Here is a 26,498-nt window from a genome sequence, read left to right as displayed (position 1 = left end):
CGGTCCGGCCCCGTTACCTGGTGACGGCGGTGCTTCCGCCGGGGCGCCCCCTGCCGGCCCGGCCCCGCCGTTGCCATGGACACCGCGGGGGCGGGGCCGAGCGCGCTCCGCGATTTTGTGGGCGTGGTCCCGGCCACACGGAAAGCGGCCGGAAGCGGAAGCCGGAGGCGCTTCCGGCGCCCCGCGGGCGGCCATGTTGGAGCGGCGGGCGCGGCGCAGCGGCGGGCGCGGGTCTGGCGGCGGCCGGTAGGTTGGGGCCGGCGGGCCCGGGCCCCGCGCCGGCTCCCGGGCGAGGGCGCTGCCGAGCCGCCCGCCGGCGCGGCCCCCCGGGCGCTGGAGGCGGAGCCGCGGCGCTGAGGGCCCCGCCCCCGGCCCCCGCCCCTCCGGTCCCGGGAGCCGGCGGGGGCCGAGCGCGGGGGCCGCACCCGCTGTCTGCACCAATCACCTCTCGCAGCCCCGCAGGGAGGGGCCGGCCCGCGCGGGCTGCCCGCCCCGGGGTCCCTCCGGCCGGCGGGCCGAGCCGTGGGGAGGGTGCAGGGGAAGCGAGGGACGGGCGCTCGGGCAGAGGCATCGCCTCCGCCGAGGGGCGGGCCGGTAGGAGAGGCTGAGCGGGGGTCCGGCGGCCCCGCCGAGCGCTCCTTGGGACTGCGCACCGGCTTCCAGCTCCACATGCAGCCCCAGCCCCGCGTCTCGGCCCTACTGGTAGCCGGCGTTTTCCTCCGGTGTCCCTGGAGAAGCACAGCAGAGCCCTTCTCCAGCGCCGTGGCCGGGCAGCCGGGCCTCTGAACCCTCTGTGCGGGAGGGCCCTGCCAGCGCTTTGCGAGCACTGTGCCGGCAGCACTGTGTTTCCGTGGCCCCCCGGCCCTCCAAATGGTGTCCTACTTGAGGGAACAGCGTGTCCGGGGTGTGCCTGCTCGGCTTTCCTCCAGCACAGCCGGCACTGCACCAAACCGGACCCAGCCGAGGGATGTTGGGAAGTCCTGTCACCGTGAGGTGTCACAGCCAGAATACCCCTTCAGGTGTCCCAGCTGTTCCTGGGCTTGCTGCAGCCCCAAAATGATCTGTTTTGCAGCCTATTGAGAACATGTTATTGCACTTCTCCCTTGGTCTGTCCCTCCCTGCCAGATCAGGATTAACGTGACATCCTTGCTGGCTTGGCTTGGTCCTTTGGAAGGTGGTGATGACGCTGGCTGGGCCTCTGTGGGATCCCTTCCCTGCCTGCCTGTGTGGGATCCCTTCCCTGCCTGCCTCCCTTCCTCCGTGGGAGATCCCCCGCCTGCCGCAGAACGACTGCATTATCCTCCTCTAAATCCCTCTTCTGCCGTGACGTCTGCAGAGCACTTGACTGAGATTAGTCTGTCATGTGGAGGTTCTTACTCCCCCACTGACCTGTGCTTCCCCTTCTGCGGCTGCTCTTGGCTCCTGTTTCTCCCCTGCTTGTGCAGCTGGCGGCAGCACGGGCTCTGCTCCGGGGCCGTGGGGAGACCGGAGTGCCGGGGGGGAGCGTGGGACACAAGTAGTTCCTTGCTCTGTCTGCACTAACTTCTCCATCACAGCTTCCTTCCCTGTGCACTGCCCTCTCCCAAGAGTGTTTCTGACACCTCCTGCATTTCTCTGAAAAGGGTTTTTAACTGGATCCTTGTTGTTATTTTGAGAGCTGTCAATGGAGCTAAAGGTTTTATGCCTCATCTGCACAGCGTCCAGCTGCAGAGCTGTGAGGCCACCAGAGTTCTCCTGGGTGCATCCCAAAGTCCTGCCTGGACTGCCCTTCAGTGCCTATGTTTTATTTAAAGCCATAATTGGTGCTTTTGTGCTGGGCAGGCAGCTGCGCAGTGCCCTAAGCGTGATCCCAGTGTTGTCCCTCAGGCCATTGTGCACTTGGCCCTGGTGATGTGTGTTTCCTTCATACCGCCCTGCTTGAATTTCCTGCTTCCTCCTCACTTGGCAGCGAGTGCCCTTGGATCAACACCAGTTTGCTGTGACAGCAAGTCGCGGACCGTTGTTCAAACAAGGGAACAGCAAGGAGCGGTGCTGCCTTGCCACGGCATTCAGCATCGATGAAGCACAACTGGAACAGCCTCCAGCCCTGCTGCCAGGTCTCCAGGAGGAAGCTGCAGCTTTGGCAGGGACTCAGAATCAATTTTTTGAGCAGCATCAATTAAGAAGCTGAGAAATTGGAGTTGACGCTGGGATGGAGTTGAGGTGCTCAGGTTTCTTAGTGTTGAGATGGGTCAGTGGTGCTGCTCTCGGTGTATGTGCAGGGAGAGGGTTCCATGAGGGACTGCTTTACCCAGGGAAAATGTGATCTGGTCACCCAAAGCTGGGGTGGGTCAAACTCAAACTGGAAACAAGCTGCAGATTTTGATGAGTTAATCATTGAAATCCTTCATCTTGGGATGGATTGGATGGGATTTCCTGAAATCTTTATTTAGGCTGGAGATTTCTATGAGAGATGTTTTAGTTTTACTTCAGAGATAAATCAGTGACAGGATTTTCTTGATGATGCTTCTGTCTTGGGTTATGCCCAGAATATGACCCGGTGTTTGTGACCAGCCACGCCTGGGCTTAATGGTTTCAGATCCCTGCTTAGAAACATGGGATAATTTCAGTTGCTTTAAGCTAACTATCTTCTTTCTCCTTTTGAGGTGTCGAGGGTTGTTTTTCCAGTAATTTGGACCTTTTTGAAGCACCTGTTTGCCTAATGCCATGAATATTGCAGTGAACAATGAGGAAGAAAAAGCTGTCCATTCCTGGTCGAGAATTTCCTCTGCCGGACAAAAAGTGCTGGAGGAGGCCCTCCGAGTCTTCAACCCTATGTCCAAGGACCTCTCGGACACAGAGACCCAGCTGGTGGCCTTCATCCAGGGCCTGAAGGAGGAGGGCTACCAGCCCACGATCCTGAGGAGTAAGGATGTGTACGGGTACAGCTCGTGCACGGCAGACACCCCAAGTCAGACGAAGGAGAGCAGCCCACACAGCTATGTCAGCACCAAGTCCGCGCAGAGTCCGGCCCGGAACACCACAGCCATGGCAAAGGTGTCTGCTTCACCCACCAGCATTCCCGTGAGCTCTCTGAAAGTCTCCGCTCAGCCCATCTCCAAAGGGGATTCCAGGAATCTCCTGTTGAACTCTTTGAAGCAGACAGGGTCTGGCACATCCAAGGCAGCGGCAGTGGGCTTCCCTACAAACATGTATCCCGACGTGTATCCAGCTGTGAGACTGTCCGTGGTTCTGGAAGCCCTGGTGCCACTGAAAACCACGACGTCCTGTTTGGAGTCCAAATACACGCGAGGGCGGCTTGGGATCTCGCCCTCAGACCTTAAACTCCTCAAGAATTCCAGTCCACCAAGGCAGTTTCCTTCAGGCAAGAGCACTAAAATAACTGAAAGCAAGGGGTACAAGCATTTGGTGAAGAAAGCACCAGATTCTGCCACCCACGCTTTAAACCTCCTGAAGGGACCAAAGGGTGGAGTGCTGCAGGAGAGCAATGCCTGCAAGGCCTCGGGAATTCTCAACGGGAGGGTCACAGGCAGCTCATCCCAGGGCTCCACCACAGCACCACAGCCCAAGACCCTGAAAATCAAAGATAAGGAAGCTCTGGTAGGAAAAACAGAGTGGAAGGACAGCAGCAGTTACCGTGAGAGTGCTGGGCAGAAGAAGAGAAGAGCCACAGAGGCAAGAGAAGCACCACAGAGGAAAAAAGCAAATACCATTCCTGTCCAAAAGAAAACTAGACAGGCTCAGAGCACTTTGAACCTACTGAAATTCCGGACCATCAAGGTGGGCAACTCTTCCTCTGATGATGAAGTGAGGAGGAGAGCACAGAAGATTCTTAGGGTCAACCTGTCCCCCGTGATTCGAATTCAGCCCTTGTCCCACTCTCACAGTGTCCCCTGAGTTTCTTCACTGTCACTTTTTTTTTGTAAGTAAGTAAATAGGAGCCTGGCACCAGAGCGCGGAGAAGTTTGGGAGCAGCTCTGTGTCTCTGGTGCTGACATGCCGACTAACCTGCAGGCAGAGCAGCTGCTCCCGTGCTGTTCTGCCTGTCTGCCACTGCTGTGCAGGACTGGCTGCAGAAGTCCAAACCCCTGTTTGGGAACACGGGATGGTGACTCCGGCCAGCAGCGAGCCAGGCAGGCCGGAGAGCTCACTTCCTGCTGAGCTTCCCTGGACGTGGCAGGCTGAGCTCTCGTGCAGGGGAGAACATGGGACTTTCTCATGACATCGATGCACTGTGATATTGCTCTTTTTCAAGCTGTACATTTACTGGTTTTATTTTGATCAAATTTTATAACTTTATTATCTATATATCTATATATCCATATATGTGCATATGGCCCAGGAACTGTGGGAAGATGCACTTCCTCCATCCCTCTGGGATAGGATTCAATAGCTTTTGTTCCCCCTCCCCTTCAGCCAGGCTTTTGTTGAAAGGTGCCAGGATTCCTTTGTGGTTCAGTGTTGTGACAGTCTGTCCTGGGCTCCCTCGAGCAGCTCAGAGGCAGCAATGTTATAGCCACTCGTTTGTCTCCAGAATGCCAAGCAATTTGGAGAATTACCAGCTGGTAGGTTTAATCCTATTTTCGGTATTACCTCTGCATAGCAGTAGGGGAGTGTCACGGGGCCTGATGTCTGAAGGTGCCTCCTCCCTTTGTTGGTAGCAGAAGTTCTGAACTCATAGTAGGGATTTGCCTCCAAAGAGCGATTCCTCCTCAGCACCCAGCATTGCCCCACTCTCCTGTATCCCAGGTACAGCTGTAAAACATGGACTGTGACTGTTAAAGCCAAAGGGCTGGAGTTGTGTAAAGTGTCCTGCCCACCACATAACTGAATTGCTGTTGCTGGGTGTTTCAGGAGCAGGTTCTAGATGCTGGTAGTGAAGACTTGTTGGTTTTGGCTGGGTTAAATCATGATAAAGACACAGGCTGTGTTTGAATGTATTCGCTACATCCTGCCGGTCTCAGAGCTCAGTGGGATATCTGAGCCTGAGTTAAAGCAGAAAAGCGAAAGAGGTGAGAGGACACATGCCAGCTCTTAAACATAGAGAGTTGCTTTCTCTTGGTTTGTGAGGGTGAAGCAGTAGGAGGGGAGGTGGGCACTGTGTTGTGATGGGAGCGGCTTTGCTGTGCCGTCAGGGATGTTGCAAGGAGGTGTGTGTCAGGTGTGAAAGCTCTGCTGTCCCCAGGAGGCACTGTGGAACTGCTGCAGCACCGGGGCACACTGTCGGATGGGATCACAGGCTTCACAGGAAGGGATCTGCAAGCTCCAGGAGAAACACCTTGTTGGAGCAGTAGGTGCTGCTGCTGTCACATAGGAGGAGCAACCTGGTGGCTTGGGGAAAGGAAGCAGCATTGAACTGGGCATGGACCTGGCTCAGATCTCTGCAGCAGTGAGCCTGTAATCCACTCATTCTCTCACCAGCTCAAAATACCAGTTATCTGACCTAGTAATCTCTGTGGACATTGGCTGAAGGGATGAGCTCCCCAGGGAAGCCCCAGCTCCTTATGTTTAAGCCCCCACGAGCACCTGGTTGGATTTCAGTGGTTTGTAAAAGGGGTCAATGTCTGATCTCCAGCTCAGAGAGGAAGACCATGGCATGGAGAGAAGAGAGAAGGTTCATGATGGGGTGAGAGGGCAGGGAATTTGAGTGTTCTAAGGTGCGTCTGTGTTCTCCCCTCTCACCCAGGTAGAGCAGGGTGGAGGTTCTTCATTGAGCAACCTGGTCTAGTAGAAAGTGTCTCTGCCCATGGCATGGCAGTTGGAACAAGATGGTCTTTCCAATGCAGACTATTTTGTGATTTTATGATTCAGGGCATGATTGTAGGTCCTGAACCCCACACTTAGATTCTGAGTTGCTGTCAGAGATCATAACTTGCAGTGTTTGAGACTGACCTGTGAATGCCGCTGCTTGTCAGCAGAGGAGGAGGAAATACTTCTTTCTGCTTCTGTGTTTTGAAATGTCCTGGCAGAGAGTCCCCTCTCTTGACCTGATGCTGGATGAACAGGGACCCTCCATCACTGTCAACTGGCCAAAAATTGCTTTGTCCCTTTTGTTCCCACTCCTTCAGACCTTTCTCATTCCCACGCTCTCAAATGCCAGGTCTTGAAGTCCTGCACTGGCGTTTCTCTTTTTGGCTGTTTCCCGAGGAGGGCTCTGAACTCCTGCCTGCAGTATTGCTGTCTGTCAGGCTGCTCAGCAGCTTCCCCTGTTCCCAGACCCTTATAAGGGCACCAAGAGCTGTGTCTGGAGCCTCCTCTTGCGGCACAGACATCCCAGCTGAGTGCTTGGCCTCCTCTGGGAAAAACAACGTGCATCAACAAGGCTGAATTTGGGTCGAGGTTGCTTTTTCTCTAGCCCGAGCAGGAAGTTGAGCACCTGAGGCCAACTTAGCAGGCCACATCCCTCCTCTTCACTTTGTGTCTTCCCCCAACTGCGTTGCTGCCTGCCTCCCCACTCTTCTCCATCACCTCTTGTCTTTCACAGCTTGGGTCTTTGCCAGTCAAGGACTTGGCTTGTACTTGCTGCTTGACACATCCAGCAGAGCATCCAGCCTTAGTGCTGCCATGCCTTTCCCAGCGTCGAGCTGAGTGCTGCACATACTTAGTGATGACGGCTTGCCCTGTATCCTTCCCAGGCCACCAGCAAGAGGTGATCTGCTCTACAGGGAGAGGCAAGCTTTGGAAAACACCTCTGTGTCACCAAGACTCCTGCCAGGGAAGTGAGCACTCCATAGCTTTGTGCTCAGAGACCTGCCCATCACCAGTCCTGTCTCTGTCAGCTCTCTTACGCATCTCTGACAGACCACAGGGCCCTGAGCGATGGGGCAGTGCTGGAGCTCCATTCTCTACCCTCCTGATGTCGCCTGTTACCCCTGGCAGGTGTTTCAGGAACTCAGCCGAGAGGATTGCAGCTTGTTATTCACAGAGGGGCTTTGCAGCCCCTGGTGCCAATGCCAGTGACTGCTGCCTGTCAGCTGGTGCTGGCAGAGCGAGTGCCTCAGCCTAGTGGGGGTTGGCTCCTCTGTCCTTCGACTTGTGCCCAGGTGTGGATGCTCCTGGTGTGGATGCTCCTGGTGTCCTGGGCCTGCAACACTGATGTGCAGGAGGCTGCAGAGGGGCTGTGCCATGGACACTGCTGTCTGGTGTTTAGGGAAGATGAAAGGTTTGATCAAACCAGGGCTGCCTAAGACCTGATCTAACCAGAGATCTCCCCCCACAGGTCCCTTCTGCCCCATGTTACTTTGTGGCAGCAGTAACTGGCAAGGCTCATGGAAATGTGTTGCCCAGAGCGCTGTGGTCTCTGCTAAGCCTGTGGTATGCACCTTGTCCAGACCTGTTTCTGTATTAGTCACTTTGAATCCAAGTGCCTAACCTGGCCTGTGTTGTTCTGGGCACCATGACAGCCGAGAGCTTTGGAGACTCTCATAGGAATGCTTTTAACGCATGGATTTGTGCCACTGTCGCTTCTAGAAATGATTCGGCCAGCGGTCAAAGGGCTGTTCTTCCGACTGATTTTTTTGGAAATCATTTCTCCTTTTGTTCAGCTGCCAAGAAGCAGTTTATGCTTCCCCTCCACCAGGCAAGGCCCTTGAGCTTCCTGCATGCTTCAGATGTCCGTCAGCAAGGTCCGTGGGGAGAGCAGCTTGTCCAGCAGGCAGCTGAAGGGGAAGCTGACATCAGATACCAGTTGAAATCACAATGTTAATTGGTAGAAATGTTTTGAAGCTTATGTCCACTGTGATCAGATTTCACCATCTGCCACTGCTTTTAGTTGGAGAAGTTTTTCCTTAGCCTCTTTCCTGCAAGCCCTGTAGTGTGGTGCTGCTGCTTCTAAACTATTTGCATCCCCCCCCCCCCCCCCCCCCCCCGAGCCAGCTGCTGTAGCAATCCTTATACAGAATTTCTTAAGCACTTTTCTGCAAAACAAGAAGGGATTATTTTGTTACTCCTGCTTGGCAGTCCACGTATGAGGAGGAGGTGTGCTCTCTGGAGCGTTGGGAGCACTCACCTCACTGGCACTTCTCAGACCAGCTCACACTAACAGGGCTGGGGGGCAGTGGGCTGAGAGCCCTCATTGCCTGGTGCTTCCTTGCATGGAGTTCAGCCAGCTGCCAGCTAAGAGCATTGCAGGGAAGTTGGGAGCTGAACGGCACAAGTGGGTGATGCTGTGCATGCGGCTCCATGGCCCTGCCCCACAGCTGCCCTCGTTTTGCTGCCTGTCCTCCAGGCCCTCCTCAAACACCTCCTAAAAACCTCAGCAGCACTTCTCCACCCCAGCTGTAGCTATGGCAGGAGGGACTGGAGGGCTTTGGGTTTTGGGCTTGAGCACAGAGGTTGTGCCCTTTTAGTTGTGACTTGTACTGTGTTCATGGCCAAACTTTGGCAGCATGTGGGAGGTGCAGCCACTCCAGCTGTTCTTCTCCCTTGGATCCAAATTCCCTGCCCTGTCTGGGAGCTGGGCCTTTGGCCATGACTCAAGGGATGAGTGGGGACAGAGAGTGGGTTTATCTCTCAGTTCCAGCTAGGCAGCGTGACATGAGTTGGGCAGCTTCCCAGGCAAGAGCGTAGGTTTAGGTTGGAGAATCCTAGTTTTAGCCATGGTCGGCAGGTGCCGAGTTGTGGAGCACCGGCTGCTCAGCCAGGCTGGTTGGTTTGTGTGGTTTCTTTTTCAAAATTCAGAATGGCACTGGCCTGTTTACTCCTGCAGTCAGATGGGGATGGCCTTTTGGGAGCTGAGGTGGCCTGAGGAGAGGACAGCTGCTCTGGGACACCTGGCACCTTCCTGACAGTGCTGCAGCCCTTGGCTTTGCTGGCACCACCTCTGGGGAGGGCAGCAGGGCAAGTTACTCGTGGGCCCTCATATTTGGGACTCTGTGCTAGAGAGCACCATGCTGGGGTTTCCCTCTCCTCGCAGCCTATTCCTGCCTGGAGCTGGGTGCCGTTAGGAAGGTGCCAGGTGCCTCACAGAGATCTTCTCCCAGAAGGCGTGAGAGCCAGCCCTCATCACTGGGTCATCCCTTGGTGTCGAGTGAACCCTGTCTATAGATGTGACACTGCTGGAACTTGCAGCTTGGCCAGCTGCTGCCTCCAAAGCTGTGGTGCTGAGGCCAGACCTCTTCCTTTTCTTGGGAACATCAAGGAGGTCTGGTGAAAAAGCGGGAAGCTTAGGGGAAGCTAAAGATGCTGGCAGCGCCTGGACAGGCAGCTCTGTGTCTGCTGCAGGAGATGTGCAAATGGAGGAGCCAGGGCTGCAGTGTCCACACCACTGCCTCCCCTCCACCCCTGCCTGGCCACAGAGCCTGCCCTGCTGACAGACTACACTGGTGCTGCAGGTGAGGGGCGTCCTTTTGCAGCAGGTGCCACTCCTAACCCTTGGTTTCCATCCTTTATCAGTTGCACAATCTGGCCCTGCATGGGTGGCATCTGAAATACCTTCCCCAGGGAGTCCCTTAAAGGCCTTATTATCCTCTGGGATTCTCTCCTTGTTGTCTTAATTAGCCCTTTCTGTTCCTGAGTTCCTGTGGTTGCAGGCAGCCCCTGTGAGTGTCTGGTGATTCCCACAGACACAGGCACATGGTGCTGTTTTAAAAGAGAAGGTGCTGCAAAGCTACTCCCAGAAATACCTCCCCTCCTGCCCCTGCTCCGCTGCACTGCCCAGGCCTGGATCAGGACAAAAAGCATCAGCATTCATGGCAGGGGAGGCACGGTGTGTGACACCGTCCCTCCTGGTTCCCAGTGCCCCACTCCTGAGGAGTAGGGTTTCCCAAGCAGAGGCACGGCAGCCACTCTGAGGGACACGGGGGTTTTGGGTGGGCACTGCCTGGCCCCTCGTGCTCCTCTCTGCCAACCATTATCTCCAAGAGAGCCGTCTCCACGCCACAGCATGACCGACCCACTCTGGCTGGGACTGGCGGCATTCCCTGGTGTTTGGGGATCCCAAGCAATGGCTGAGGAGCAGCAACTGCAGCCTGTGGAAGGGCGAGTAACAAACTTTGTATGATGATTTTACAACTGACCATCTTGTTCTTGAGTGAACTTTTTACTGTTTCATTTGTTTGTGTAGAATGTTTCCGAAGTTCTAATAATATTTAATGTTAATATGAGGCTGGGCTGTTCCACACTCTGTGTTGTATATTTTGGAATGGCATTGCTTAGTGAAAAGACAGCATTAGTAGTATTCTGCTCTTCAGAGGGAATGGGACAAAAAACAGACTGTTGTTTTTCTTAAATGAAGTGAACTTTTTGTTATGAAGTCCTAGCAGGTGTCCAGCCCTTCAGTAAAATGGTGCTCAGAACCACCCAGTGTGTCCGGCTTTTCTTTGGGCCCTGACAGACTCCTCCTCCCTGGGCTCCTGCTCCCGGCCCCATGTCAGCTCCATGGAATGGTGTCTCCTGTATGCCTGGCTGCTGCATGGGGCACGCTCAGCTGCAGATCACACCCAGCTCTTCTCCCTAATTCCCCCAGTGAGGTTTGATATTACTCAAGCTCCATTAAGGATTGCCTGGCTTGGGGTGGGAAATACTCCAGGCGAGTGGGGTGGGAGATTCTCCATATGAATGCCACTGGTGCTGAACTGGTGTAAACTGGGATAAATCCACATTCCTGGTTAGTTCCTAGAAAACATGCCAGGTTGGCACTGCACTGGCAGGTGCTCTGCCAGCCCCAGCCTGCCTGCCCATCCTGCGGTTTCCCTCTGGATCTGCCCACTCTGCACCAGGACCCTCTGGCCAGCTAATTCAACAGAAATGCCATTGTTCACCGGCCTGCAATCTGGATCCGGTTTGTGCCGCAGGGCCGCCGGTGCGCTGACCCGGCACTAATGGTGGTGGGACCGTGGTCCTGGGCAGACAGCAGCTCCAGTGCTGCCGCTCATTCCTGGGGAAGGGAAGCAGTTAAGCAGTTCTCTGCTCACTAAGGATGTTCAGGGAAGTGCTGGCCGCCTGCTGTGCACACTGAAGTCGGTCCAAGTGGGGCTGGGCAGGCGTGAGAGGCTGCCCCGGGACCTCGGGGGCTCTGCCGAGGATGGGGGGGACCCTCTGCACTGCTGCAAGAGTGCCCTGATGGCTTCTGGAAGGTGCTGGTGGAGGCAGGCTGTGGGTGCCCAGGGGAGAGGGGATGCTCAGCAGCGTTGAAATGCTGGTGATGGAGGGCTGCCGGCAGATCTCCAGCCGGTGGAGCTGCCCCGGGACAGGGCACCTCCCTGGGCAGACATGGCCACGCCTTCAGCTCTGGGGCAGCCAAGGGGATTGCAGCTTGGCATGGGAAGTCAGAGCAGCCTTTAAGGGAGCCTGGAGGTGCCTGGACACGGGCTGAGACACCTTTCTTGTCTCTCAGATGCCACTGAGGATCCCTCTCTCCCACTTTAACTTTGCTTTTCACAGCCAGAGATCCTGTTACAGTCGCCTTTATCAGGTCCCTTTATCAGGCCTCTTCGGATCTCCTTAGAGCAGATAAGGTTTGCCTGGCAAGATCCCTTGATGAATACATGCTTACCAGTGCTAATGGCTCTTTATCGGGTCATCTTCCACCAGCTCTCCCAGCTGATGAGGTGGTGATGCCTGGCCACCAGTCTGCACTGCTGGAGCCTTGCTGGGCACAGCCTGGCCCTTCCTCCAGATTTCCCAGTGCCTGCTGAAAGCACAGCCATGGGGAGCTGGCAGGGTACTGCCCATGGCATCCCTTGTCTCACTGAGGCGTGTGGGACCAGCCTGGCTATGTCAGAGTGTCTCTGGGGGCGTGGGTTTTGGCACTCCTATGGCCAGGAGCTGTTTCTTTGTTTGCCTGTGACCTTGCTTGGCAGCGGGTGGCCAGAGCATGGCCTTGGTGTGGAGATACACAGCTCCTCTTCCTTCCTTCGGCCTTGGCTAATAAAAGGCACCATCCCTGTGTGACAGTGAGTTCTCTGTGGATCCTGGCCCTGGTGCACAGCCGTGCTCCCTGCAGGGCTCCAGGGCTGCCGGCTCAGTGCCCAGCCCAGCCAGTCCAAAGGATCTCGAGCAGCACCGACCAGCACAGGGTGAGTGGGGCATGGTGGTGCCCACAGTGCCAGCACTTGGGGGGGAACTGGATCCATCCGGCATGGATGTTGGGGGAGTGCAGTTGGCTGCCATGCTGCCCCAGGGCTTCTGGTACCGCTGCTGGAGATGTGCCTTGAAGAGGCACAGATGGGCCTGTGCAGTGCAGGGCGAGTCCCAGCTGGGCTGCCTGTCTCAGCAGACCCACGTGCTGCACAACTGGGCACAGCAGCCCTGTGGGAATGCTGTGCCAGCTCCTGGCCAGCCGAAGGACAGGGCACTGCTGTACCATGCATGGGCCACTGCCAGTGTGTACCTGGCCTCTGCTTCACCTTGGCTAAAGCTCGGTGCGGGCAGGTCCCTCCCCTTGCCTGGCACGACTGCTGGAGGAGGAGACAGGCGCTGGCTGCCCTCCTCCAGGAACAGCAGCCGAGCCCAGCCCGAGCCCAGTGGGCCCTCAACTCTGCAGCCTACTTGAGCCACCAGCCACCCACCCAGAAACCCAGGCCCCACAGGCACAGGTAGGAGCCAGCATGCCGGAGGGGAGCCCCTGGGCACAGCACAGCCCCAGTTCGCGGCGCAGCCCTTGGCACATGGCACAGCCCCATGGCACAGCCTGAGTGCCAGCAACTGGCATGAGACAGCACGCAAGGAAGGGACTGTGGGGTCTTTTGGCAGAGGAGGGCTGGGTACCCCCACTCCTGCTGTGCACTTCCTGGGGTTGATGTGTGTTGGACTTTGCCCAGGGAGCCGTGGCGGTGGGGAGGGCTGGGTCCATTGGGAGGGATGTTCCCAGCCAGCAGCATGGTGCCTGTGTCCGGGTGAGCTCCTGGTGAGGCAGACGTCCGGCACGGCTCCACCCTGCAGCGTAACTGTGCCTTCGCCACGGGGCATCCCCAGGTGGGGCAAAGAACGGTGCTGTGACCCCTGCGCAGCTGTGCCAGCCGGTTCCTGGAGCATCAGGCACCCATCCCTCCATGCCGCCCCGCACGCCTTGCTGCCAGTGGCAGCAGGCGCGTTCCTGCCACACCGTGCCGGGAGCCCAGGGAACGCGGTGTCTCTGGCTCGCCGGCCCTCGAGGCGCCCTATTGTCTGCCGGCGGGGCCCACCGTGCCGCCCAGGGGCCGGGGCGTGCCCGGGCTGCCGACGCCTGGCCGGCCAGGCCTCCGCGGGCGGGCAGGCGGCAGGGGCCTCCAGGCAGAAGGAATCGGCAGTGACATTCCCGTAGCCTGGAGACCGCCGTCCCTTTCAGCGGGCAGCCCATTTGAATAAGAATCGTGCACGGGGAAGGGGGGCCACCAGCCGCCATCCCATCGCTGCCCTTGCCCCGGCTCATTTCTGCACACCCAGCTCGGGGGCAGCGAGTCCTGCTCGCCCTCGCCCCTGGCCTTGGTCCCGCTGGACGCTGCAGGACACCAGGTACCGGGGGTTCGCGCGGCTCGGGGATCCTCGTACCAGCACGTGGCTCTGCACCACCTCACCCACCGCCCTGGCGTGGCTTCGAGCGGGGTGGGTGCTGGGACAGTGTTGCAGCTCCTGCCGCAGCCCCGAGCCCTCCTGCCCGGGGCTGACTCCGTGCAGGGACAGGAGAGATGTGTTTGGGCAGAGCCGGGGCCAGGCTTTGATCCAGCTCTTGCAAGGCTGAGAGCGGGAGGTACCGGGAGAGAAGGAAGCACAAAAGGCAGCTCCAGCCTAAATTTAACAGTGGGACCCCAGCCAGCGTCAGGGACGCCCTCGCCCAGCCGGCTCCAGCACTCCTGGCTCCCCTCCCAGGCTGGCCCTGGCCCGGCACCGGTACCCCCCAAGGACACTTGTGACACTCGAAAGGATGGATCCGTCCTGAGCTGGGCAGGATGGGGCATGGCACAGTTTGTGCCAGGTCAGGGGGTGTGCAGCACAGCTGTGTACCCGGGTCTGTATGCCACAGCCCCCCAGGGCCATGCACTGGGACACGACTTTGGGATCCAATTGTCCCACCTGACTCTGATTCCCAGTCTTGTGCCCAGGAAGCACCATCGTGCTGGGGCGGGAGGGTTGCCCCCTGGACTGCATGGTTGTGCCAGAGCCAGGAGAGGCCAGGCGCCAGATGCCCCGCACGCTAAGCTGTACCCTGCACCCTGCAGCAGTGCCATCTCTGTGTCCCCCCCGGCTGATCCCCTGGCTGTCCATGGACCTCCTGGTGCTCGCTCTCCTCCTGGGTAAGCACTGGGCTCAGTGGCACACTGTGTACCTGCAGTGCTGTGGTTCAGGGACCCCAGCCTGGGCAGAGGGTGTTGGGCAGTGGGAGCGGTGGCAATGGCAATGCTCCCTGGCCGTCAGCAGCCAGGGCCTGACTGCCACAAAACCCAGCAAGGAATCTGGGCTGCGCTAAACCCTGTTGGGATTAACAGGCGCCTGACCCGGCTCCTGACTCCCCCCGGCACCGCTTGGTGCCCTGGGGCTGCCCAGGCCCCCAGGAGCACAGGCAGCCCAGCCCCCCAGTCACCCTGCTCCCTGCCCTGGTCACGAGGCCCCAGCGCTGCTGCCAGCACCTTTCCGGATCATGGAGCTTCGTGCTGCATCAGTGGGTCAGGATGCAGGGATGGGACGGGATGGGACGGCTGGGGGTGGGGTGAGTGTACGGAGGAGCTGGGGGTGCACAGGGGCCCTGGCACAGTCCCCAGCCTGTGCCCTCATGCTCTCTGCAGCAGGGGGACTGGCAGTAGGGGGCTGGGAGGAACCTGACCTGAGTCATGGCTGCACTCGCGGGAGCTGCTACCCAGCCACTGGGAACCTGCTGATGGGGCGAGCTGCCCGCCTGAGTGCCACCTCCACCTGCGGGCTGGATGGGCCCCAGGAGTACTGCATCGTCAGCCACCTCCAGGTGAGCCCACCTGACCCCAGCATGGCTCCGGCACAGGCCCACAGAGCTGGGCAGTGGTGCAGCCTCCAGTCACCCATCCCTGATGGTGCTGCTCCGTGGCACAGGACTCAGAGAAATGCTTCACCTGCGACTCACGGGACCCATCCCTGCCTGAGAGCCACCGCATTGAGAACGTCATCTACCTGAGTGGCCCCCACGACCAGCGGACCTGGTGGCAGTCGGAGAATGGTGAGGCTGGGGCACTAGTGGGGTTGCCCCATGTGTGTGCGCGTTGGGGCTGCGTGGCCATGGGGGTCTTCCCCAGTCTCAGCCATCTGTCTGCCCAGGCGTTGAGCATGTCAGCATCCGCCTGGACCTGGAGGGCGAGTTCCACTTCACCCACCTCATCATGAAGTTTAAGGTGTGTCTGGGCACACGGGTGCCTGGGATGGGGTGGAATGAGACAGGATGGACCCCCAGGGTCTGTGGGGCTGGCCCCTGTCCCATTTCAGTGTCCTGCAGACCTTCCGCCCTGCGGCCATGCTGGTGGAGCGCTCAGCCGACTTCGGGCGCACCTGGAAGGTCTATCGCTACTTTGCCTACAACTGCTCCAAGCTCTTCCCTGGCATCCCCAAACAGCCCTCAGGGCTTGTGGATGAGGTGCTGTGTGACCAGCGCTACTCTGAGATTGAGCCCTCCAGCCACGGGGAGGTGCGTGGGGACAGAGTGATGCAGAGGGGGACGGGGGGTCTGGATGGTATGGGATCACCCATCCCTTCCTCCTTACAGGTCATCTTCAAGGTGCTGGACCCCTCCATCCCTGTGGCAGATCCCTACAGCCCGGACATCCAGGGTGTGTGGCCGGGGGTGTCAGGGGAGTGGAGCTGGCTGGCACCAGGGCAGGTCCTGACAGCAACGCCCCCCTAGACCTGCTGCGCGTCACCAATCTGCGGGTGAACCTCACCAAGCTGCACACACTGGGGGACAACCTGCTGGACTCGCGGCGGGAGGTGCTGCACAAGTACTACTATGCTGTGGATGAGCTGGTGCTGCGCGGGAGCTGCTTCTGCCATGGCCACGCTGCCCACTGTGCCCCGGCACCTGGCGCTCCAACGCCCTCCGTCCCCGGCATGGTGAGATGCACGCACGTACCGGCACGGCACTGTGCCCATAGGACCCAGCAGCCATACTGAGCCGGGTGCTACCCCCAGATCCACGGGCGCTGTGTCTGCGAGCACCACACGCAGGGGCTGAACTGCGAGCGCTGCGAGGACTTCTACCACGACCTGCCCTGGCGCCCGGCCGAGGGCTCCAGCACCAACGCCTGTCGCCGTGAGTGCCCACACTGGCACCAACTCCTGGCACAGTGATCCTGGTGTTGGGGCTGGGAGGCTGCACTGTGCCGGGGGCTTTGGGGTGCTGCAGGCTGTAGTTTGGGGAGGTTTGAGGTTGTGGTGCTTGCATATCAGGGTAAGGGGAGTCCAGGCTGGGGAGATTTGGCACTGGGGTGCTGCCTGCCGGGTGGGAACTAGGGTGCCACATGCTGTGCCGTGGTGCCATCCCCACAGGCTGTGACTGCAACGAGCACTCGCAGCGGTGCCACTTCGACATGGCCGTGTTCCTGGCCACGGGGAACACCAGCGGGGCCGTGTGTGATGACTGCCAGCACAACACGATGGGCCGCCACTGCCACCTCTGCAAACCCTTCTACTACCGGCACCCTCGCTCTGACATCCGCGCCCCCACTGCCTGTGCCCGTGAGTGCCCTGGGACCCTGGCCCCATGGCTCCTGTTGCCACCAGCCCTGGCCCCATGGCTCCTGGTGCTGGCAGCCACAGCTCCCCACGGTCTCTCTCTCTTGGCAGCGTGCGACTGTGACCCAGCAGGCTCACTGGACGGAGGCGCCTGCGACGGGCACACAGATGTGGCGCTGGGCATGATCGCAGGGCAGTGCCGCTGCAAGGAGAACGTGGCCGGTCCCCGCTGTGACCGCTGCCGACACGGCGCCTACGGCCTCAGCCATGGAGACCCACTGGGCTGCCAGCGTGAGCTGGGACCCGGGGAGGGATGTGGGATGTGGGGTGGAGGGATGGGGGTGGAGGGATGATGGAGGGATGTGGATGAAGGCTTGAGGAGGCAGGAATGGGGGATGAAGGGGTGGTGATTGAGAAATGGGGATGGGTTGGATGAGGATGGAGGGAGGGAGATGGAGGGATGGAGGTGAAGGGATGGTGATGGAGGGATGAGGATGGAAGGATCTGGGATAGAGACATGGAAATGGAGGGATGTGTGATGGAGGGATGGGAATGGAAGGACTGCGGATGGAGGAATGGGGACAGAGAGATGGGGATGGAGGGGTGAGGGATGAAAAGACATGGGATGGGGAAGGACGGCCATGAAGCCCATGGGCTGTGGTCCCACATGACAGCCTCCCACATATGCACGTGCATGTGCGGGGGGCAGCGTGCCGGTGTGACCCGCGGGGCACGGTGATGGGCAGCTCCCCATGTGACCCCATCAGTGGGGATTGCTACTGCAAACGCTTCGTGGCCGGGCGCTCCTGCAGCCAGTGCGTGGTGAGTGCCCCAGCCTGTCCCACACCATGCACCATGCCCCTGACTCTCCCCAGCCCCATGGCTACCCCCAGGTCTGGGCTGGCCCCACACATCCCTACATGTCCCTCCTCACTGCAGCCTGAGTTCTGGGGCCTGAGCAATGACCTGGGGGGATGCCGGCCCTGCGCCTGTGACTTCGGGGGAGCCTACAGCAACCGGTGGGGCCTAGCACAGCACCTGGAGGGGCATGGAATGGGAGTGGGGACAGGGCTGGGAGTGACACATGGGGGGGAGGGATGGGGACATTGGTGGAGGGATGGGGACAGGGCTGGGAAGATAGAGGGGACTGGTATGGAGTAAGGGAGGGAGGGATCTCCATCCCCAGAGATGGAGGGATGGATGAGGACAAAGCCAGACAGGAGGACAGATGGAGGGACAGGATGGTTGCCTCCAGGTGCTCCATGGAGGACGGGGCTTGTCCCTGCCGTCCCCACATCATGGGGAGGCAGTGTGACCAGGTACAACCCGGCTTCTTCTGCGCCCCTCTCGATTACTACACCTATGAGGCTGAGCAAGCCACCGGCCATGGCCACAGCCACCCCCAGCTCCCGGTGAGTCTCCTTGGGGGTCCCTGTGCTTGTGCATGGCTGTCACTGTGCACCATGCTCCATGCATGGCTGTCACCCATGCTCCATGCATGGCTGTCACCCTGTCATGCATGTGGCTGTCACCATGCCCTGTGCATGGCTATCCTTGTGCATGGCTGTCCCTGTGCATGGCCACCATCCCCTGACCCCGTCCCTGCAGGGTGCCATCCGGGCAGAGGTGCCTCAGGACTGTCTGGAGTACAACACTAGGGAGTCAGGGGGGAGGAAGGGACGCTCACGGCACCAGCGCAGCTCCCCCCGTACCCCCCAGCTCCGCACCCCCTTGCGCCGCAGCCGCCAGCAGCCCCCCAAGGTGAGCCCTGGGGTGGTGGGAGAGGGCACAGCCGGGCACTGTGGGGCAGGGGCAGTCTGGGGGCAGAGCCTGGGCCAAGCTGTGCCGGTGCCCTGCCCAGCCGGACGTGGAGGAGGTGGTGCGGGACGGTGCTGGGCACATGGTGACGTGGACAGGCTTGGGGTTCGCCCGGGTGCGGGATGGGGCTGGCCTGACCTTCCTCATGGACAACGTGCCCTACCCCATGGACTACGAGCTGCTCATCCGCTACGAGCCTGAGGTGAGCACGGCCACAGCTGCGGCCACAGTGTGTACGGCCCGGCATGACACGGCACAGCCCTGACACTGCCTCACCTGTCGCCACAGTCAGCTGAGGACTGGGAGGTCGTGGTCAGTGTCAGCTCCCGGGTGCTGCCCACCAGCCCTCGCTGTGGGAACCTGCTGCCCTCCGAGCAGGTGTACCGTGAGAGCCTGCCCCACAGCCAGAGGTGGGACGGGATGGGATGGGATGGGGTGGGATGGGATGGGATGGGATGGGATGGGATGGAGGTGGGGACAAGGATTGGGACAGGACAGGGACAAGGACAGCCCTACCACACTCCCAGAACTGAGGGATGGGGATGGGATGGAAACAGGGACAATCCTACCACACAGGTGAGGGATGGGGACAGGGACAAGGAAGGCGGTTAGGTCCCTTGCTGTCCCCATGGTCCCGCTGTGCCCATGCCCTGACACCTGACTCTGTACAGGTACGTGCTGCTGTCCCGGCCCTTCTGCTTCGAGCCCAGCACCCCCTATGAAGTGACCATGCGGCTTCAGCGGGCTGGTGTCACCCAGCGCCACCCAGGCGCCTTCATCCTCATTGACTCGGTGAGGGGGGTCCCACTGCACCCCATGCCTGGGGCTTGGGTAGGGTAATGGGCAGAGATGGGGGACCACAGGCTGGGGTGGGCAGTGACCCTGCTCTGGAGATGTACATAGGATGGGGATGGGGATGAGGTAGAATGAGGATGGAATGGGATGGGATGGGATGGGGATTTTGATGGAGAAGAGGATGCCAATGAGACTGGGATTTTGATAGAGTTGGAGTTGGCACAGAGATGGAAGGCTATAAGGAAGTCTTTGGGGATAGGAATTAGAGTGGGAGTATCATTGGGTTTGGAGATGTCAGTGGAACTTCAACTGTTGATGGAGCTGAGTGGTTGAGCCGCCAAGCAGGATCAGGGCTGTCCTGGGGCAGATGAATCCATCTTGGTGGTAGGGGCCAGGTCCCGCAGTGGGGGCTGTCTGTGCCCCCCAGCCCCCTCTCCTCTCCCCTTCCCACAGTTGGTGCTCCTGCCACGGGTGTTGGAGTTGCCAGGTTTCCACGGGGCGGAGGCGGCAGCGCGCCAGGAGGAGCTGGAGCGGTACCGGTGCCTGGAGGTGTTTCACATGGCCCCCCCACACCCCTTGGCCCAGGCCTGTGCCCGCCTGGTCTGCAGCGTCTCAGCCCTGATGCACGGCGGGGCTCTGCGTGAGTGGGGACCCTGCAGGGATGGGACCGAGGAGTGGGCAAGGCGGAGCCCTGCCCGGGGCAGTGGATCAGGATGTGGCCATGCCCATGGTAGGGTGGGCAGGAGAGCAGTGACAGGGCATCGGTAGGTGTGGGAAGGTGCAGGCAGAGTGCAGGCAGAGTGCAGGCAGGTGTGGGCAGGTGTGGAGAGGGCAGCCCTGGCCCCATGCTGGTCCTGCTCCTGCAGCCTGCCAGTGCGACCCACAGGGCTCCCGCAGCAGTGAGTGCCAGGTCCAGGGTGGACAGTGTGAGTGCAAGCCCCATGTCATCGGCCGACGCTGCGACCGCTGTGCCCCAGGCAGCTACGGCTTCGGGCCCCAGGGATGCAGCCGTAAGTGGTGGGATCTGCGTCTGCAGGGATCCCTGTCCCTCCTGTCTGTCTCTGTCCAGCCATCAGTTCTCTGTTCACTGCCTTGTTCACTTGTCTGTACATCTGTCCATCCATGCATGTGTCCATCTCAGCTCTGTTGTCCTGCAGCCCATCCCAGTTCCCCCCTCCATCCATCCATCCACCCATCCATCCATCCATCCATCCATCCATCCATCCATCCATCCATCCATCCATCCATCCACCTGAGCCCCCTGTGGATGCTGTCCTGCCTGGCACTCACTTGGCTGTCTGTCCACTCATGTTCTTGTGGACCTGTGTGTCCACATGAGACCTGTGCCACAGTCCTTGGGGTGGGTGCTGGTCCCCTGCCTGTCTGTCTGTCCATTCCTATGTCCCTGCATCCCTGTGCCTGACTGGAGCCGTGCTGCCCCACAGCCTGCATCTGCTCCCCGGAGGGCTCGGTCTCCCAGCTGTGTGATGCAGTGAGCGGGCAGTGCCGGTGCCAGTCTGGTGCCGTGGGCCGGCAGTGTGACCAGTGCCAGCCCGGCCACTGGGGCTTCCCTGCCTGCCAGCCCTGCCAGTGCAACGGGCACGCTGAGGAGTGCGACCCTCGCACGGGCACCTGCCTGCGCTGCCGTGACCACACGGACGGACGGCACTGTGAGAGGTGAGCCAGGGCCAAGGGGAGGGGATGGCATGGCATGGCATGGCGTGGTGTGGTGTGGTGTGGGGTGGGGTGTGGTGTGGCATGGAATGGGATAGATAGAACGAGATAGGATAGAATGAGATATGGAGGTATGGGATATTTTAGAATGGGGGAATGGGATGAGATGGGATGGGGTAAGGTGGGATGAGATGGGATGTGGTAGGGTAGTATAGGATGGGATGGGATGGATATAATTGGATATAGGATGGATGGGATGGGATAGGATGGGATGGGATGGGATGGGATAGGATGAGATATGATGGTATGGGATATAATGGAATGAGATGGGATGGATGGGATGGTGGGATGGTATATGATGGCTGTGATGGATCCACTGGGCACTCATCCCTTGTCCTTGCAGGTGCCAGGATGGTTACTATGGGAATCCCGTGCTGGGCTCGGGCCAGCAGTGCCGGCCCTGCCCCTGTCCTGGCTACCCTGGCACGCGGCACTACCACGGGAGCTCCTGCCACGCCAACGAGGAGACCCACCACATTGTCTGCCTCTGCGCACCTGGATACGCAGGTGAGGGGAAGAGCGGGCACGGTGCAGCGGGGACCACCCAGCACTGGAGCTGCAGGACCCCAGCACCTACAGCCCCCACTTTCCACAGGGCCCCGCTGCGACCGCTGCTCCCCTGGCTACTTCGGGGCTCCGGAGATGGAGGGGGGTGTGTGCCGGCCCTGCCAGTGCAACAACAACATCGACACCAGCGACCCGGGGGGCTGTGACCCTCGCACGGGGCAGTGCCTGCGCTGCCTGTACCACACTGCCGGGCCTCACTGTGCCCAGTGCCAGCCTGGCTACTATGGCAATGCCCTGCAGCGCAGCTGCCGGCGTGAGCGGGGCAGGGGGCTCTGAGGCGTTTGGGTTAGGGGAATTGGGCTGAAGCAGGGTCTTGGAGTGGGGATGAGGCTTGTGGCTGTGGTTGGGTGTGGAGTGATTGGGGTTGTGCAGGGCAGTTGGGTTGGGCAGAATTTTGCGGTGTTGGGGGGTTTGGGGCTTGGGGGTCAGGGCCAGGTGAGGTTTGGGGCTGTGCCTGGGTTGGGGCTGGGCAGGGGACAGGGATTGGAATTGGTGGGGGTGTTGGGATCAGGAGTGTTGGGCTTGTGCATGGGTTTTGGGGCCAGGCAGATCTGGGGTGTTGGGGCCAGCAGGGCACTGCTGAGCCCCAAGTGGATGCCCACCCTCCTGCAGGCTGCAGCTGTGACCCATGGGGCACACTGGCCTCCCACTGTGCCAATGGAACCTGTGCCTGTGACCGTGGCACGGGAGCCTGCACCTGCCGGCCCAACGTTGTGGGCAAGAGCTGCGACCGCTGTGCACCCCAATTCTGGAGCCTGGGAGGTCCAGGGGGCTGCGAGCCCTGTGACTGCCACCCCATACATGCCCTGCACCCTGTCTGTGACACGGTGAGTTCCCTGGCACCCTGGCATGGCTCCAGTGCCCTCCCGGGGCCTGGTGAGCCACCCAGTGAGCACAGCACTGTTGCTGCAGGTGACCGGGCAGTGCCAGTGCCAGCCCGGGTTCGGGGGCCGTGTCTGCTCCCAGTGCCAGGAGCACTACTGGGGAGACCCTGAGCAGGAGTGCCGAGGTGGGGGCACGCTCCAGGGGCTGGGGCTGTGGGGACTCCAGGGACATGAGTTGTGGGGGGAATCTGGGTGCATGGTGAGACTCTAGGGACATGGGTGGAGACTCTGAACGTGGGACACTGGGGACACAAAGGATTCAGGAGATCTTGGAGATATGGTGGGACCCTGGGGGCACAGAAGACCTTGGTGACACAGTGGGATGCTGGGGACATGGTGGGACCCTGAGGACATGGGGGGTCTGTGGGAACATAGAAGACTCAGGGGACCCTGAGTACACGGTGGGACTGTGGAGACATAGGAGACCCTGGGCATAGATGGGACTCTGGAGACACAGGGGAATATGGTGGGATGCTGGGAACATGGTGCCCCTCTGGGGGCATGGGTGTCTGTGGGGAGGCCGGGACACACATCTGACTGTCTCTGCAGCCTGTGAGTGTGAGCTGCTGGGTGCCGAGAGCCCACAGTGCGAGCAGGACAGCGGGCAGTGCCAGTGCCGGCTGGGATTTGGGGGGCTGCACTGTGACCGCTGCCAGCGGGGCTACCAGGAGCCCTTCCCCCACTGCTCGCCCTGCCACCCCTGCTTTGGGCGCTGGGACCCGGCCGTGGGCAGCCTGCAGGACGGGCTCCGGCGCCTTGGGGCGCAGGTGCAGGCCCTGAGGGAGGGGGGATCCGCGCTCCCACTCAGCCCTCGTCGCCTGAGGGAGCTGGAGGAGGCCCTGGGACGTGTGGAACGACTGCTGGGCGAAGCGGACAACCCTAGTAGCCCCCTCCTCAGTGGACTGCCCGGGCAGCTGGATGGTACCAGGCAAGTGTGCACATTGGGCTCGTGTGGGGGGATCCTCCTTTGGTCCCCCAAAAAAGTTTAAGACCCCATCCCCACCCAAAGAATGGAGCTGGACAACTTCTGGAGGCACCTCCAAGAGCTGGAACAACATCTGGACCGGTTGGCGCAGGCAGATGTGCGGCACCATGACCAGCTAGCTGGGCTGAGCCACAAGCTGGGGGGTCTCAACCGAACCACCTCCCATCTCCAAATCCTCCTCGGCACTGTAGCAACAACTGGATTCAGTGGTAAGAGCATCTGGCAAGGATTGGAGGGGTTGGTGGCAGCCATCCTGGCCAAACCCTGACACCAGCACCCTCAGAGTCCTACCGCAGCATCCTGGCATCGGCGGAGGCCTCGCGGCAGGCAGAGGTGGTGGCCAATGGCACAGCTGGTGAGCTGAGCAGGTCACAGGCGACACGGCGGGCAGCTGAGCGGGCATTGCGGCAGCGGGGCGATGCTTTCCGCCGTGGCACAGCCGCGGCACGGAAATCCTTGCGGGAGGCACAGAAACGGGTGATGGGACTCAGCATTGCCAGGATCAATGAGAAGGTGAGAGCAGGACTGGTGGGAGTGGCATGGAGGTCTCTCCCCATGTGGTGTTGAGCTGCCATCTGCACCATTGGCATCATCACAGATATGTGGTGCACCTGGAGACCAGAGCTGCAAGCACGCACCTTGTGGAGGAGCCTTGTGCCGGGACAGTGAGGGCACACGGCGTTGCGGTGGCACGGGTTGTACAGGGGCATTGCCCATCTCAGCTCGAGCCCTGAGCAGCGCCCGTAATGCCTCACAGCAGCTGGAGGTGGCATTAGGGCAGCTGGGTGTTGTGGCACAGAAGGTAGGAGTGGTGGCTCCATGACACTTTCTGGGGTCCCCTTGTGACCCTTTTGCATGGCCCGCTTGTGCCCTCTCCATGACACTTTGATGTGCCCTTCCATGTTCTGTTTGTGCCCTTTCCATCTCCCTTTGTATGTCCCCTTCTATGCCCTCCTTGTGCCCTTTCCATGCCCCCAAGGATATTAGCCCTGTGTGTCCCTCTTATGCCCCTTCACAACTGTCCCACCTGTGTGCCCACTTGGGCCACTGCTGCACCCTCTGTATGTCCCTTTGCACCCTCCTTCCATGCTCCCTTGCAGGCCCCCGTCTTGTCCCCGCATATGTAACCTCATGCCCCCTGCTCACCCCCATGCCCCCTCCCTGGGGCTTCCCTGTGCCCCCCGCTCAGCTGGCTGCCCCCCAGATGCAGGAGGTGCAGGAGCTGGCACGGGGGGCACGGAGCTGGGCGGAGGAGGCACTGGGGCACTCACAGGCTGCCCGCAGCCGCGCGGAGGAGGCGACGGCCCAGCTACGGGATTTCATCCGTCGAATCAAGGCCTTCCTGGCAGGTAGTGCCAGCACCAGGTGGGCATGTGATAATGGTGGGGCTCAGTGCGCCCGCCCTGAGCGCACTCTCTTCTCCTGTCCCTGCAGAGGAGGGAGCTGACCCAGGCAGCATTGAGCTGGTGGCCCAGCAGGTGCTGAACATCTCCCTGCCCAGCAGCCCCGGTCGGATCCAGGAGCTGCTGTGGGAGATGCGGGAGAGCATCAGCCAGCTGGAGGGGGTTGATGCAGTGCTCAATGGCACGGCAGAGGGGCTGGCCATGGCACAGGGGCTGCTGGCGCAGGGACAGGAGGCCAGGTGAGTTATGGGGGATATGCCAAGGTGGGCAGGGTATGGGGTCAGTCCCCCAGCCCTGGCAGGGGCTGGAGCTGCCCATGCTGCCACAGGGAGCGAGCAGAAGGTGTGAGGGATGAGCTGGCGGAGACACAGCAGGCACTGGAGGTGGCAAGGGCACAGGCAACGGCAGCAGGGAGTGCCCTGCAGAGCGCCAGGAATGCCATCCGGGCAGCTGAGAACAAAGCCAGGGAGGTAAGGGGCACCAGCTGGGGAGTGGAGCCAATTCCACCAGCATAGCCGGGAGTGAGGATGCTGTTTTGGGCATGCTGGGGACAACCGGGTTGGTGCTGTGGGGGCACACTGGGAGCAATAGGGTTGGTACTGTGGACGGCAAGACTGATGCCTTAGGCACATCATAGATAGGGAGGCTGGTACTGGGGGAATGTGAATGGCGGGGGGCGGGTGCCATGTGTTCACCAGGGCAGTGGGCCCAGCACTGTGGGTATGGCAGTTGCCATGCCTGTCACAGCTGGTGTCTGTGCCTGCCCAGGCGGAGCGCAAGCTGCAGGCCCTGGACGGCAAGGAGACACGGGCACAGCGGCGGCTGCGGGAGCTGGCACAGCGCGTCACTACCCTGCAGGAGCGCGGCCGGAATGTTCGCCACATGGCCCAGCAAGCCAAGGACGGGGCACAACGTGCCACCTCCACCTCGGGGACACTCAGCCAGGTGAGCTCCAGCCCTGCTTGGCCGCAGTGTGGCACCAAGTAGGGACGGAGTGCTGGAGGTGCTCAGCCTCACTATCATGCCCTTGTGCCACCAGGACCTGGCGCACGTGACGCAACGCTACGTGTTGCTGAAGAACCGGGTGAGAGTGCTGGATGGGGTATCTGATGGGGCCCTGCAGCGTGTGACACAGCTGACAACAGAGGCCCGAAACCTCCTGGACAAGGCCAGCAACAGCAAGAGGAAGCTGGAAGGTGAGGGGGAGAACATGGCAGGGGACATTCTCCACCATCTCCCTGTGTCCCCCTGGGCCCATTCCACCTGGTGGCCCAGGAGTGATGTGGGCTGGTGACATGGTGGTGGGCTGCACCATGACCGTGTCCCCTGTCCCGCAGACCTGGAGCAGCGCTTTGGGGCCAACGAGCAGGCAATGGCAGCAAAGGTGACACAACTGCAGGAGTTGGAGCAGCAGGTCTCGGGACTGCTGCAGGAGATCCGCGAGAGGGCCAACGCTTATGCCACCTGCTAGGGACCACCGACGGGGTCGGGGGCCGGTCCTGCCCCGCAGCCCCCTCCGGTCCCCGAGCTCGGAGGTCCCGTGCACTCCACAGGCGCCTATAGCGCGGGCGCGCCTGCAAATAAAGCCCTGAACTGTGTGTGCCTGTGTCCGGTGCCTTCTGCCTTCCCCTGCCTCCTGCCTCCCCCTGCTCCTGCCTCCTGTATTCTCCCGCCTGTCCCGGCCGCTTCGCTCCCCCGCTC

General features: G+C 60.4%; 2 protein-coding genes across 3 annotated transcripts; both read left to right on the top strand.

Moving 5' to 3' along the window:
* The first annotated feature begins 156 nt into the window (after positions 1–156).
* On the top strand, positions 157–10,298 carry CCDC71 (coiled-coil domain containing 71). 2 transcript variants are annotated; one of them, XM_064667429.1, is made up of 2 exons: positions 157–246; positions 2,646–10,298. In XM_064667429.1, exon 2 carries the CDS (start codon positions 2,707–2,709, stop codon positions 3,895–3,897), a length of 1,191 nt encoding a protein of 396 aa, XP_064523499.1. In that variant the 5' UTR covers positions 157–246; positions 2,646–2,706; the 3' UTR covers positions 3,898–10,298. The 2 variants fall into 2 exon arrangements, with proteins under 2 accessions (XP_064523499.1, XP_064523498.1); XM_064667428.1 differs by lacking the exon at positions 157–246 and adding an exon at positions 374–2,202.
* Positions 10,299–13,928: 3,630 nt separating this feature from the next.
* On the top strand, positions 13,929–26,395 carry LOC135420247 (laminin subunit beta-2-like). Its single transcript, XM_064667441.1, has 34 exons — positions 13,929–14,213; positions 14,703–14,878; positions 14,983–15,106; positions 15,205–15,278; positions 15,380–15,568; positions 15,647–15,710; positions 15,785–15,990; positions 16,069–16,189; positions 16,426–16,614; positions 16,723–16,902; positions 17,321–17,433; positions 17,551–17,630; positions 17,867–18,023; positions 18,220–18,372; positions 18,473–18,631; positions 18,718–18,839; positions 19,101–19,221; positions 19,678–19,864; positions 20,091–20,234; positions 20,670–20,901; positions 21,302–21,465; positions 21,554–21,778; positions 22,138–22,352; positions 22,438–22,534; positions 22,959–23,337; positions 23,419–23,603; positions 23,678–23,907; positions 23,993–24,196; positions 24,599–24,743; positions 24,829–25,036; positions 25,126–25,267; positions 25,566–25,742; positions 25,837–25,993; positions 26,135–26,395. Exons 1-34 carry the CDS (start codon positions 14,066–14,068, stop codon positions 26,266–26,268), a joined length of 5,601 nt encoding a protein of 1,866 aa, XP_064523511.1. The 5' UTR covers positions 13,929–14,065; the 3' UTR covers positions 26,269–26,395.
* The last annotated feature ends 103 nt before the right edge of the window (positions 26,396–26,498 follow it).

This window comes from Pseudopipra pipra, chromosome 11 (assembly GCF_036250125.1).
Source record: "Pseudopipra pipra isolate bDixPip1 chromosome 11, bDixPip1.hap1, whole genome shotgun sequence".
NCBI lineage: Eukaryota > Metazoa > Chordata > Aves > Passeriformes > Pipridae > Pseudopipra > Pseudopipra pipra.
The sequence above is the reverse complement of the archived record's forward strand: the minus strand, read 5'-3'. Positions and strand labels throughout refer to the sequence as shown.

Bases quoted from the DNA above. Each gene is read 5' to 3' on its own strand.
- CCDC71 (XM_064667429.1), top strand. From the start codon at position 2,707: ATGAATATTGCAGTGAACAATGAGGAAGAAAAAGCTGTCCATTCCTGG.
- LOC135420247 (XM_064667441.1), top strand. From the start codon at position 14,066: ATGGTTGTGCCAGAGCCAGGAGAGGCCAGGCGCCAGATGCCCCGCACG. The intron at 18,840-19,100 runs GTGGGACGGGAT...GACTCTGTACAG, and splicing joins AGCCTGCCCCACAGCCAGAG to GTACGTGCTGCTGTCCCGGC. The intron at 21,466-21,553 runs GTGAGGGGAAGA...CACTTTCCACAG, and splicing joins CTGCGCACCTGGATACGCAG to GGCCCCGCTGCGACCGCTGC.